The sequence below is a fragment of the Colletotrichum lupini genome, chromosome 2 (genome assembly GCF_023278565.1).
Source record: "Colletotrichum lupini chromosome 2, complete sequence".
Lineage (NCBI taxonomy): Eukaryota > Fungi > Ascomycota > Sordariomycetes > Glomerellales > Glomerellaceae > Colletotrichum > Colletotrichum lupini.
Genome location: NC_064675.1, coordinates 1,145,817 through 1,157,853, shown reverse-complemented (window position 1 = coordinate 1,157,853; position 12,037 = coordinate 1,145,817). Strand labels below are relative to the sequence as shown.

The 12,037-nt window shown below is 53.9% G+C and overlaps 5 protein-coding genes across 5 annotated transcripts; 4 read left to right on the top strand and 1 right to left on the bottom strand.

Moving 5' to 3' along the window:
- Nucleotides 1-338: 338 nt before the first annotated feature.
- On the bottom strand, nt 339-1,883 carry CLUP02_02729 (LMBR1 domain-containing protein; the record flags this gene model as incomplete). The annotated part of the gene is made up of 1 exon (XM_049281758.1): nt 339-1,883. One exon carries the CDS (start codon nt 1,881-1,883, stop codon nt 339-341), a length of 1,545 nt encoding a protein of 514 aa, XP_049138901.1.
- Nucleotides 1,884-3,312: 1,429 nt separating this feature from the next.
- On the top strand, nt 3,313-3,522 carry CLUP02_02728 (uncharacterized protein; the record flags this gene model as incomplete). Its single annotated transcript, XM_049281757.1, has 1 exon — nt 3,313-3,522. One exon carries the CDS (start codon nt 3,313-3,315, stop codon nt 3,520-3,522), a length of 210 nt encoding a protein of 69 aa, XP_049138900.1.
- Nucleotides 3,523-5,596: 2,074 nt separating this feature from the next.
- On the top strand, nt 5,597-5,974 carry CLUP02_02727 (uncharacterized protein; the record flags this gene model as incomplete). The annotated part of the gene is made up of 1 exon (XM_049281756.1): nt 5,597-5,974. One exon carries the CDS (start codon nt 5,597-5,599, stop codon nt 5,972-5,974), a length of 378 nt encoding a protein of 125 aa, XP_049138899.1.
- A 2,027-nt stretch (nt 5,975-8,001) lies between these two features.
- Nucleotides 8,002-8,586, top strand: CLUP02_02726 (uncharacterized protein; the record flags this gene model as incomplete). The annotated part of the gene is made up of 1 exon (XM_049281755.1): nt 8,002-8,586. One exon carries the CDS (start codon nt 8,002-8,004, stop codon nt 8,584-8,586), a length of 585 nt encoding a protein of 194 aa, XP_049138898.1.
- A 671-nt stretch (nt 8,587-9,257) lies between these two features.
- Nucleotides 9,258-9,889, top strand: CLUP02_02725 (uncharacterized protein; the record flags this gene model as incomplete). The annotated part of the gene is made up of 2 exons (XM_049281754.1): nt 9,258-9,329; nt 9,641-9,889. 2 exons carry the CDS (start codon nt 9,258-9,260, stop codon nt 9,887-9,889), a joined length of 321 nt encoding a protein of 106 aa, XP_049138897.1.
- Between the last annotated feature and the right edge of the window lie 2,148 nt (nt 9,890-12,037).

Genomic DNA, 12,037 nt, shown 5'->3' with positions numbered 1-12,037 from the left:
TCAGCTCTGTTCAAAGTCCCCGTAAAACGCCTCGCAATGCAAAACACTTCCTCATGGTCATTTCACTCAATACCATGCATCTCTTCAAAAATTCACTGTTAAAAATCCAATTGAGTTGTGACACTGTCTTTCCCGCCAAAAAAGAGTTATAATCCTATAAGAAAACAAGCGCCTAGTTCGGAAACCAGGGGGTATAATGCTGTTGAAAAAAAGCAGATCCTAAATCCAATAACTTTTTGTTTTCCTTTTCATCCCGTCTCTTGAATTGTTGCATGTGATTTTTTTTGTTGTGTTGATTGATTATGTTTCATGACTCTCCTCCTCTAGTGGTGGTGGTGTCATGATGTGGTAGATCCGCCGGTAACGGATCCCTCCCGGCTATGGGCCAGTCCGTTGTGAGCTTGGCCGTCAAGGTGCTCAAGGCTCATGTAGTCGACGGGAGCCGCTTCGTCGGGGTACGCGGGCGGCGAGGGGGGAACGTCCTGGTAAACGGGCGGCGCCTCGTTATCCCAGCTGACGCCGAGACCGGGGCACTCGGTGAGCATCACGTGGTAGTGCATCCTCAAGATGCGTCCGGTGCCCGTCTGCGTCGCGAGGTGGGGCTTACCGACAGGCGCCCACTCCTTGGAGACAACCATCTCGATCATGAGTGCGTGGGAGACTTCGGTGCCGTCACTCGACTTCATGTCGCAGGCGTATCGCGGGCCGTGGCTGTGCTTGCTGGCGACGACGCCGTAGTCGAACTCGAACTCGACGTGGCCGTCGGTGCTGGTGTAGTCGGACTTCCAGCCGTCGTGCATGTACTTCTCGCCGAGGACGCGGGTCTCGGTGCGGGCCACGCCCTTCTGCTGAGGCTGGGTGTTGTTGTTGGCGTTGCCGGGGACCGGGGCGTGCTTCTCGCAGGCGGGGGCCACGGTCTTGATGGTCTCCTCGAGCTTCCATGTAACCTTCTTGAGCTTCCAGAACTCGACCGTCTTGTTGGTGGCGTTTGCGCTGGTGAGGCCGTCGAGGCGGAACGAGACGTTGTGAGTGCCGGCCGGGTGGATCACCTGGTTGTAGTGGGCGCTGGCCTTGATGTTGGTGGGAGGGAAAACGCGGACAGAGTGATGCGGGAACTCGGGTTGAGGGAGGGAGCGCTTGACGTCAAAGTTCTGCTCGAACTTGATGGGCGTCTGCGAACCGGGTGTGCCCTTGACGAGGATGGCCTCGGCCTTGAACTCGTAGGCAATGGAGGTGATGGGCGTGTCCATGGACGCGGGGAGGTGGCCCTCGAGGAGGATAGAGAAGGGGAACTGGTGAGTTCCCTTCTTGAGCGTCGTGGGGTGCGTGAGGAACGTCCAGCGCTTCAGCTCGGTGAACTGGTTGGTGCACTCGCCACAGTGGTTGGTGAAGGGGCGCTTCTGCTGGACGTGGATGTTGAGCTTGGCGCCAAAGGTCTCGATCTGGAGCTGCTCGTCCTTGACCTCGAGTTGCATCTGACCCGAGACGAGGGCACCGGTAGAGGACTCTGCATCTCCGAAGAAAACGATAGGCGGGCTCTCGATCTTCAGGTCGAGGCCTGCGTGGGAGTTGTCGTGTGAGTCCTTGTTGGAGCGGCCAAAAGGCAGAGAGAGGCGGTGGTGGTGGTGCTTCTTCTCTTTGAGGTGGTCTGCGGGATCTGCTGCGAACATGTTGTGGTAAGGGATGTGCTCGCCGTCATCGGAGGAGTAGGAAGAGTGGCGGTCGAGAGGGACTCTGCGCAACAAGCCTTCGTCCTGGATGTTGTTGTGACGGGGTTGGTGATGTTGCTGATTTTGCTTGGTCTTAGTCTTGAGGTTTGCAATGGCAGAAACACTGAAGTTCTCAGTGGAATTCCGCAGGAAGTTTGCTACGCGGTGGGGCATGATTGGGTGCGGTTGTGTGGTGCGTTCCCCGGATTTCGAGGGCTTGCTGAATCTTGGAAATGTTCGGTTGCGGCCCTCAAGTCTTCTTTTGTAAATCTTGGCTGGCTAAGATGGGCCAACAAGATGGACAGGGGTTAAAGGGGGTGAGGGGGGGCGGATGAACCGCAAAATAAGGGAGGTGGTGTGACGTTTTTAGGGCGTAGGTTCGTCCAAGAGGATAATGGGTTCCGTCAGAAATTTTTGGAAGCCCAGAAAGGACAAAAAGAGTCGATTCGCCGGATCCCGAAGGATAGGCGAGGTAGATGCGGGCGCGCGCAGGTTCTTTTGGGTGGGCGTGTGGTGGTAAGGGTGTAAGGCGCGAGGCCGAGGGCGAGCGGCGGTGTGTGTAGTGTAAGTGCGTTGATGAGCTGATGGACGGAATGCGGCAGGTCTGCTGATGTTCCCTGACTGACTGATGAGTGATGTATGGTATGGGTCTGATGGGCAGACCAAGATGTGTCCGGGGGCCCTTTTCTCTTTGTACTTGAACAGAGACTTGGAAAAGGGAGAGAAGAGAAGAGTGTGGAGCGCGATGACTTGTTTTCTCTTGCTATTCTCGAATCCTTGCAAGGAAAGGTCCAGGTGATGTGGGTGGTAGGAGCACAAGGTCTGATTCTCGTTCTGTCCTTTGCCCGTTTGGGTTTTTCTTTCTTTATGGCGTCGAACAGCCAAGAACGAAGCTTGTTTGGGCTGGGTTGCGGTGGTGGTGGACGTGATCTACTTCCGCTATGCGCACTGAGAGGAAGAAAGATGGGACAAAAGCGACCAAAGCGATGGATGGTGGTGAGGTGCGGGGTGTTGCAGAGCAGATGATGATGTCGACCCTTTTCGTTCTCCCGTTCGCAACAGGCGTTGAAGACTTTAAAGAGAAAACCAAGTGTTTTGGAATCTCGGGTTGATCGAAGTCGTGATCGTAAAGTGGAGGGGTATGGGAGATGAACAGACGCAGACTTTTTGCGACTGCGATGACTCCTTCTCTTGTGAATTTCCCCTTTCGGTTTTCCCGTTCTTTCGTGTAAGTCGTTTGTCGACCGGGGTAGTAGGTAGGGCGCAAGAAAAGTGTGCTAATGTGGGATGGATGCAGCTGCAGCGTTGCGCTTAACGGCGGGCTTTTCGGGTGAGATGAGATGCAGAGTGCGGAGGAGGCAAAAGTGGCCGGGGTTCTCCAGAAAGACAAGAGTTCTTTTCGGCTTCTCGAACGAAGGGTATCGTGAGGTTATCGTCAAATTGGAGTTGTCAACGAGGAAAGATCAGGAGAAAAGTAGGTCACGGTGGTAGTAGACTCTTGTAATATCAGCCTCTTATTACGCAAGACGTGAAGCAGGACCGTCGCGTTATTATGTCTTGCCAGCTCGTGATGGTCAAGCTTTTCATAGGGTAATTATGTGTCATGAGTTGGAAGGGTACCTGGCGACACATGCTCCGCTCCAGCGTTTTGACGCGGCCCAGCCAGCGCGGCATCGTGTACATCAGCTCTTCATCAGACACCCACATGGGAACTGTGACTGACAGAGACGCAGTACTGTTACTGGGAGTGGACGTGGATCCATCACAGAGGTGTGAATCAACCAAGGATGGGAAGAAAGAAAAAAAAGTGTGAAAAAAAAGAGCCTGGACCATCTCCACCGGATGGGTCCATTGCGCGAAGTACCTGCTCCAGTTTGTTCCAAGCGCAGCTGTACATTGCGCCAACGGACACTTCTCGAACATGACCAACGCCAACCAGTGACTGAGCCCACCAGCTCCCTTCGACTGGCTGAGAAGGACGGATGCTGGCCCGAGCTGGTTCATTGTTGCAACTTTTGCAAGGCATGGCGTTGCCTACCGTGGCATGGGTCGAGTTCCTTGGTGGCCGCCTGACCATGCGCCTGGCTCCAGGACTCTCAACCACTCTCTTACGTCCTGAGCCATGACACTGAGAAATGGTCCCGGCGGGCCCACGTGTAGGTACGTAGAGCATCCGTAACTTGTATGCTATTCCTAGGAACCAACATCGAGTTGAGGGCCATCCACCGCAACAGGCGGCGCTGCTTAGGAGAGAGATGCCACCGCCTGATCGCGGTCCTGTAGCGCGGCGGTCAGGTAAACTCGGTACGTATATCTCATCCCGGAGCACCATCGCCGGAACCTGGGAAGAGAGCCACCAAAGAGCCAAGACAAGCTGGACAAGAGACAGCTTGTCAGGTACTTGTAATTGTGGTACTGTACACTCTGTACCTGACCGCTACAGGGAACAGCCAGCCTCAGCTTACATTCTCCCTCTCGCCGCCATCACGATTTGCGAACCCTTGAGGTCGTGTCCGGTAGTCCACAATGGCGCAAGGCCAGGGGCACGGCGTCGTACTGGATGATGCAACGGAGGGGAAGCCAATTATTCCTGCGTCCACAAGCCAGACACGTGTAGCAGCAGTAGCAGAAAGAGGAAACAAACGCAATGGAGACAAAGGGGTTCGCAGTTACAGCTAGTTACAGGCTTACAGCACACCAGCTACTGTGTGGATGGCATCATGTTGGTGCGACCGTTCGCAACAGAGCCGGTCACGGCTCATGGAGCCGCTTACCATCCAGGTGTTTCCAGCGCATCGCAGTAATAACGCAAGACGGGAGGATGATGCCAGCATCTCCCAGATTGATGCCAGAGAGCAGATCGGGCGGCACCTTAAACTTAGCACTGACCCGACTAGGTTGTAGCCGCCGCCGGCATAGTCCTGGGAAATGACACCATTGGCCAAGGGCATGAGGAAACCAGCAGAACCAAACCGCATCCTCCTCCCTCACAGGTGCAGTCGCACAATGCCATGTGGTACGATTTTCTCTTGTTGCCCAGGAGTCGCGCTGCGGGGTCCCTCAACCTCTTCTTAGAATACCAAGAACCGGAGCTCTCCATGAAGTGCGGTCGTGCGAGATGACATTGCAGGTGACTTGGTCGATAAGGCCATCACAATGCACCTGTCGGCAGAAGCAAGCTGGAAACCTGATGGTCTCCGGTTCTCTCTGGGGAAGGTTTCCACGGCCCACGGGGCATCTGCCCCGGGTGCCCAGCCGGTGACATATCGTGAGATCCAGAAACCGGCCACAACGACGACAGGCAGACGTGGCCGATGAACGGGTAAGTACTTGATTGTGCCAAGGGAATCGGCCTACCAGCCTATTTCTCTCATCGCAATGCGATTGTACGATGGCATCAGTCATTAGCGCCATCTGCTCGTTCTCAAACTGACACGCATAGTGGCGTTGGGGCGTGGAACACGTATTCAACGCCGGTGTAAGTCGAGTTCAGCAAGTGGCAAGCAGCCTAGAAGTCTGCACTCTATTTCCAGAATCAACACAAACGTAAGCAGTTCATGCCGAGGCGCAACGAGCGACGAAGAATTGAGCGCCCAAACAGCGAAGCTTCTCGTCACATCTCGTAAACCAGTCAACGGCATCACCGTCAACCATACATCACCGCCACAGCATCGTAGTTGAGACCTCGTGTTGCACCTCTGCTCCAAGACAAAAATCGATCTAAGATCCCTATTCGATCGTACCGCCGGATCTGCAGTCCGGACCAAGCCGCAATGGAAAAGGGTCGAGAATGTCAACCCGACCGTCCGACCGGCCGATCGGGGTACATCTCACAGTCTGTCAGCCTCTCCCATTGCTTGCGGTCAGCGCTCTTGAGGCTCTAGACTATGACTATTCACAAAGGTTTGCTTGACCGACGGAGCGCACCGTCACCGTCTTTCTCTCTGTTCCGATACTCAGCAGTGAGCCGCGCGATTCCCCACCATCACCACCATCAGCCATCCTCAAAAGTGCCCTTCCGTCCCCGTAACGGAATGGCATCCCGTAGACTCAGTTGGCCTATTCCTAAACCGAGAGGAAGGGGTGCGGTCCGGTGCCGAGCGGGAAGAAGTCCATCCATTGCCTGTCCGCAAAGGTTGTCATTTAGCCGCGTTGACCTGCCAAGCAACCCCAACCCATCGTCTTTTTTCCAAAATGGAGCCGCCATCGTGAAGTTTTTTTCTCTTCAGTCTGCTCGATTGCGTGGGAATGTCATTCCTGGCTAGGAAAACGTGCTTCTAGACTTGGCCTAGGATCGTGAATGGAAACGAACCGCAAGCCACAATTCCCACTCGAGGGAAACAAAAACGGAGAAAACGGGGACGGGAAGCATGGGTAGATATCCACTTCCAAGGACACTGGGCCACTCATGAAGTTTCTCTTACGTATACCCGGAGTCACCTGCCCATCCATTCTCGACGGTTGTTTTCTTCACTCTGCGTGTTCTGCTTTCACCCAGGCGCAGAATTCTTTTTGACATTTTCAGTCTCGTCCGACAAACTCGAAGAGCATGTCTCCAACGAGCAAGGAGTCAAGGATCCCCTTCCTACAGGCGGCTACAGTATACCCAGTGAGGCTAGTTTCCGTATATGTGCCCTTGACGCTTGGGCGCTCACTTCTCTGTCCCCTTTCAGATAAGGAAAACGGAGCTCCAAGGGGTTGGAGCACCCCATACCTTCATGCCGGTGGCCGCTGGCATTCACACTTGATTCCATCGTGAAATCTCCAAAAGAGAACGAAGCCGCAGCAAGGAGCTAGCTGAAAAATTCTTCTCAACCCCGTGGGCAGAAAGATTCCTACCATCGCTCTCAAGCCACCCCGGCTGGTGCAGGCATTAATATCCACTTGATTTCCACACATGTCACTGCCACGGCTGCAGACTGGATGGAGCTTGAAGCTGGAGGATTTGCTCCATCTGACTCTTCCAACACTGCCCATGGGAAAGTCTTGATGTACAAGATCCGCACGCCCTGGGCATCAAGAGACCAGAGACGGATGACCTAAGCTCAGAGAAACGAGATGGAACACTTCCATCGCGATCCAGAGCGGTCGTCCAGACCCACGACTCTGACCACCATTCCCAACTTGGGCAAAGGACCACAGTTCCTGCAGCCCTGCTACAAATGTGGGTATTCAGTCGTAAATGCGCGCTTGTAGCCCAGCATAAATTTTCTTGTGGACGGGTACATCGAGCCAGGAGTTCGCCAGCATGATGTCAACAATGAACTCACGAATATTGTTCCTGAGTTGCTATGGAGTATTTCCCACTCATTACCATGGTTTTAATGTGAAGTCTTCTCCATGAGCGTGTTTCGAGATCGCCCAGCTCCGCTGTTTAATGTTTTCCATGATGCTCATCTCCTCTATAAGAGGAATTAACCGCTCATACGCCAACAGGCGTCATCCAACGCCGAGGTGTCATTCAGGGGAAGAATGTTTCCGTCAAGTCACCACTGATTCACCGCTAGCCGGCGGTCCTCATCGGTGACCGTCGCCTCCAATGCCCAAAAACCGAGCGGGACATTTCCCACCCCCTCCCTAGCTTAGCCCCCGGTGACCCCTTGCGCCTCAGGGTCCTTCTCGGTGATCCGGGAAACATCCCGAACCCCTCCAACCCCCCACCTCATCGCGCTCGCCGACTTCGCTCGAGAGGAGTCATACTGTCATATCGTAGTTCTCTTGGCCGGCATTCTGTTCTGCATGCCGGTCACATCGTGACATTTCCCCCAATTTCGCTTCACTTTCTGTCCTTTCCTGATTCAAAAAGATGGCGCAAACTATCCCGCAACAGAAATCCTTTTGCCCATCCTCCCCGATACCGGCGCCGCGCCCGCTCCCGGCTCCCACAGCGACAGCGCAGGCGGCACTGGTACGGACGCGGCCAGGCCGGTGTAATCTCACGGACTGTGTTAGAAGGCTACCAGAACAGCCAAAGCCACATGCATCCTCAAGGGCAAACAGCTTCTCACAGACTCGTGGTAGGATCCCTGGAGAGTCATTCGTCCCAAGGTTTCTGTAAGTAGGGACGGCAACAATCAACGGCAACGGTGAAAGACAGGGCAGCCACGCTTCTAATTCTTGGAACATTGCGACGAGCGCAAGTCTGAACTTGTCAATTGGGTTTCCTGGAAAATCTTAAATGAGCTGACACGAGCGTCACCCAAGTCCGTCGTCAAACACGCCAACGGGCGCGGCAAGTCAAATTTGTACAGCAAGGTTTCTACCCGTGCCTGTTCTCACACGTTAGCCTCGAATGTTCTTTCTTCCTGCGCGTGCAACCCTCGAGACAGTGAAGACACCGAGCTTGAGTTCTCGAGCCAAGAGTTCGTTGCGTGTTGCTCTCAGATCATTTCGTCTTCGCAATCTGTCGATAATTGCTGCAATGCGACAATTAGCTTGGGCACTCCATCCCATTTTCCCAGGAGAAAACGAGGTCACGGCTAGGCCGCCATTGGCCAACTCTAAGCAGTCATTAGACACAATCCCTTATGTTCGCCGTGCCTCTATTCACGTCCCTGAGCCCTGGGCAGAGGAAACAGAAACAAACAGTCACGAACACGAGCGGCAGGCTCGAAGCAGGGAGATAATCGATTTGATATCAATATGTTTTACGAGGTTGATAACGCTTGGCCTCCTTTATCTTCCCCGGCATGGCCTTAGGTGCAGCAAGATCCAAGTGAAACCCCGCGCGGACGGGGACCAGCGCTTTCAACCACTCAACCTCGAGATCCTTATCGCAAGCAAGCCATTTCACGTTTTCCCCAGGTTTTCCTTTTCCAACATGACCTTTCCACCCCGCATTCTACTAAATCTGAGGCGGGAGATCGCTTCATTGTAAGCCTCAATTTCTCAACTACATGCATTCCCTTTTGTCCACATCATCGTGCGCGCCTCAGACTGATGGCTTTCCATTGGTAGTGTGGTGGCCATTCGTGCCCGCAGATCATCATGACATAGGACTCGCGCCCTTTAGATGTCTGTATCTACTATCTCCGCGGAATGAGACGTCGCGTCACATGAACACCCTTCACGTGGACCAATTCTTTAGGACGGTCGACTACACCAAATACGCTTTAATCCAGAGAAATGAGGGGTAATAAAGAATATCACCGTCATGATCACGCCTTACGCCAAGCGCTGGTCGTAGGCATCGTCGACAAGTGTAAGTCGCGAATAGGACGAAATGCCCTCATTGAAAAGGACAAAATTGACTTTGTTATTGGTGGTCCGTCCCCCTCCCTGCTGGATCGACCACGTCCCAGTTCACAGCACAGCTCTGAGCTTCCAGTACCCCGCCGCGGCGTCGCCCGGCGGCTGAAGCTCTCAGTGCCCTGGCGACCCTGGCCAGGACTTCAACCCCTCTGAATACCATTCTCCCTCGGAGATGTCCTAGACAAAGCCATTTACGAGAAACGCAGCACAACCTCTTTCTTGCCGAAAATGTTGTCATCCCTAGCGCTGACGCTTCAATTTCTTGGCCGTCTCCAATTGGGATCTCATTCAGCTTCAATGTCGGACCTCCAGACCCAATACAATCGGGCCTGGCCCGCCATGACCCCAGTCTCACTCATCCTCACCGTCGTCCTAATGTCCTCCAGAGTCCAAAGAGCTCGAGAGCCTCCTCCTCCTCCTCCGCCGCCGCTCCGCATCCTGCTTTTCTCCATCCCGCCACATCTTTCGCTTACCGGGCAGCACAAAAAGCTTTTCCAAAGTCTAGAGCCTCTTTGCATGTCTTCCACCTTAGCTCCATGGGCCTTTTGGGAACCTCTTACATAATGGCGTCGGACTGCACAGACAAAGGTGGAAAAGAGCATGGTGGGCAAAAGTGCCAGTGAAACAATTTTTTCCCCTTCCCTTTTCTTTGTGACCTAATATGCTTACCTCACTAATAGCTTAGCCGCGTTGCGAACGAGGGAAGAGCCGCTGCCGCCACTAGCTGCATGGGATGTAGCTGTTCGCTAGCTGGCGGAGAGCTGAAGGGAGCGCAAAGTTGCATCTCCATGGAGAACGGCGAACCGCGAAAGATGGGCATCGGAGGTTGCCCAGTCATACTGGTTGGGTGGAAATTCCAGCGTTCTCGCTCTATGCCGAGTATTCCTGATGAGAAGCGGCAACATCGGAATCTGAAATTTCAGCCTTGACTCCTCGAAGGTTCCCTCGAGTCAAGTATTCTCTCCTCCTTGGCCATGGCTTTCGTCAATTGAAACCAAACAATTGACGATGGGCTCGTTATTCGTTGCTTGGACAGCACATGGCATTTCGCAAAAGTGGCAAAGGTCTTGGTCTTTGAGCCCATAGCGAAAGTGACTCGATATTTTCCTCTGTTTGGACGTAACTCCCAACGAGGAAAGCCGATCCGTCAAAATTTAGCGTTCTTGTCGTCCCAATCTTGTCGCAGCGCAGCGTAAGCCCTATATACTGACCTTCCGTCCGTGTGACGTGCTACGGATCCATCTCATCACCAATCCTTGTCTCGGTTGAGGCCAGGAACCGTCTTCTGCATGCTTCAGCTTGGACATTTCTGGGCGTTTTAGCAGAGAAGTTTCTATTTTTTGATCTGAAAGTAACATCAGCCAAGACTTCGAACTCTGATAGCATTACTGAGAATTTAATTGGTTGTGTTGGGCACTCATGTCCCGCGAGCCTTCCGAATCTTTCGACATCTGCCCCGGGAATCGGCTCAAGGGCCCACAAAACGCGGGGAGTCCGGGTGGCAAAATGCCGAGTATCGGAGACGGACTCGGCAGCCGAAAATTTGGAAAAGACCCGCTTGGGACAAATCTTCCGCCACTCGGGGTATCCATCTATCGGAGGTCGCCCCGTGCGGCCTGGCAAATCCTGCCGGATACGAACTCCACAACTTCGCTCCCGTCCACCCAGTCATCCTCGGGCCGACGATGATTTTTCCGTCGGCCGGTTCGATCGTTCTGGGCCCACCGGCAATAGGGACTACATTCCAGTGCAACATGAGCTGGTCCCAAGAATGCGGTTCAATGATCCATCGTCGTGCAGATGAATTCCAATCGCATCTGCCAATCTCGCATCTCCCGGAGCGATAAATCCGTCAAGCAGGTTAAGGTGAAATGGCTACTCATCGAGCTGTCCATCGTCGCTCGTATCCGTGTCTGCGGACTTGATAATCGCAATCGTTCGGTATCCCGCAAAGTTCTCGACAGTGTCAGGGTTGCTCCGCACATAAATTGAGTCGGGGGATTTTCAACGCCAGCGGCACCTCGGCAGTAGGCGAGGGCATTCCGCAAAAAGGACACGGGGAGAAAACTCGGGCGGGGGGCGGCGGCGGCGCTGTCTCAGGGTTCTATTATTAACAAACTTCCAATGGTTTGTCTTGCTTTTCTTCCTGGTCCGTCGGTCAGTGCGTGGCTCTCGTAGTGAGTGGGAAGCTCGAGCACCACAAGGCCCATTTAGCGAAATGAAAGGCGCGGCGGTTGGCTCTTCCCGTCGGCCTTATCGCCGGGATAACTCGTTACAATTCATGCGATGGGTTGTCTGAAGCATGTCACAAGATAATGTTTTTGTTGGTCGCCGAGTCGCTGCCGCTGCTTCGGTGAGGGGGGACGGCAGAGGGGAAGGGAGATTAAGAATCTGCCGTGGTTCCGTGTCAAGAAACCTGGTATTGGTGATTGCCGTCTGGTGCAAAGAAAATGTCAATTGACGTCGCTGTCTTCATGAACTCTAATAGAGGGTTGTTGATTGCCCGGGTACTCAGTCATTAATGCTATGCCGAATTTTCAGCGCCGTAATGGCGGGACGAACGCCCTTGAAATTCGTATAGTTCGCGCTGCCAAACCCATCAGATTCGAGGGCCGTCGCGCGCGCAATTGTTTTATCTGCCACAGTGTCACCCGACCTCGAGAGAAGGGGATGACATGCCAATTTCTCACCGGGCACAGCGAACAGGGAGTTTGGAATGTGAAACACGAGACAAGCATTTCCCCGCAAGACCAATTCTTTGGCAGCCACTCTAATCACGAGGCTCCCACTCTGTCAGTTGGCGATACCCACGATAGCCCACGGAAGACTCCAACAGCCCCTCTCGGACCCTTCTTTGGCGATGCCATCAGCGTTGTGTTTGGCTTGTGCAGTTCGTAGTGAGGCAAGAAGAGGCAAAAGCCAGAGTCGAGGAAATTGACTGCGGCAGTATGTTCGCCCGTGTTGGCCGTTCATTGGCCGTATTCGGTTGACTCGGATCGCAGGACCATCCCGCCAACCCTTTAACTGGGGCCCAGGTTCGTGTTTGTTCCTTTTCAAGACCGTTGTAAGGGGAGGCC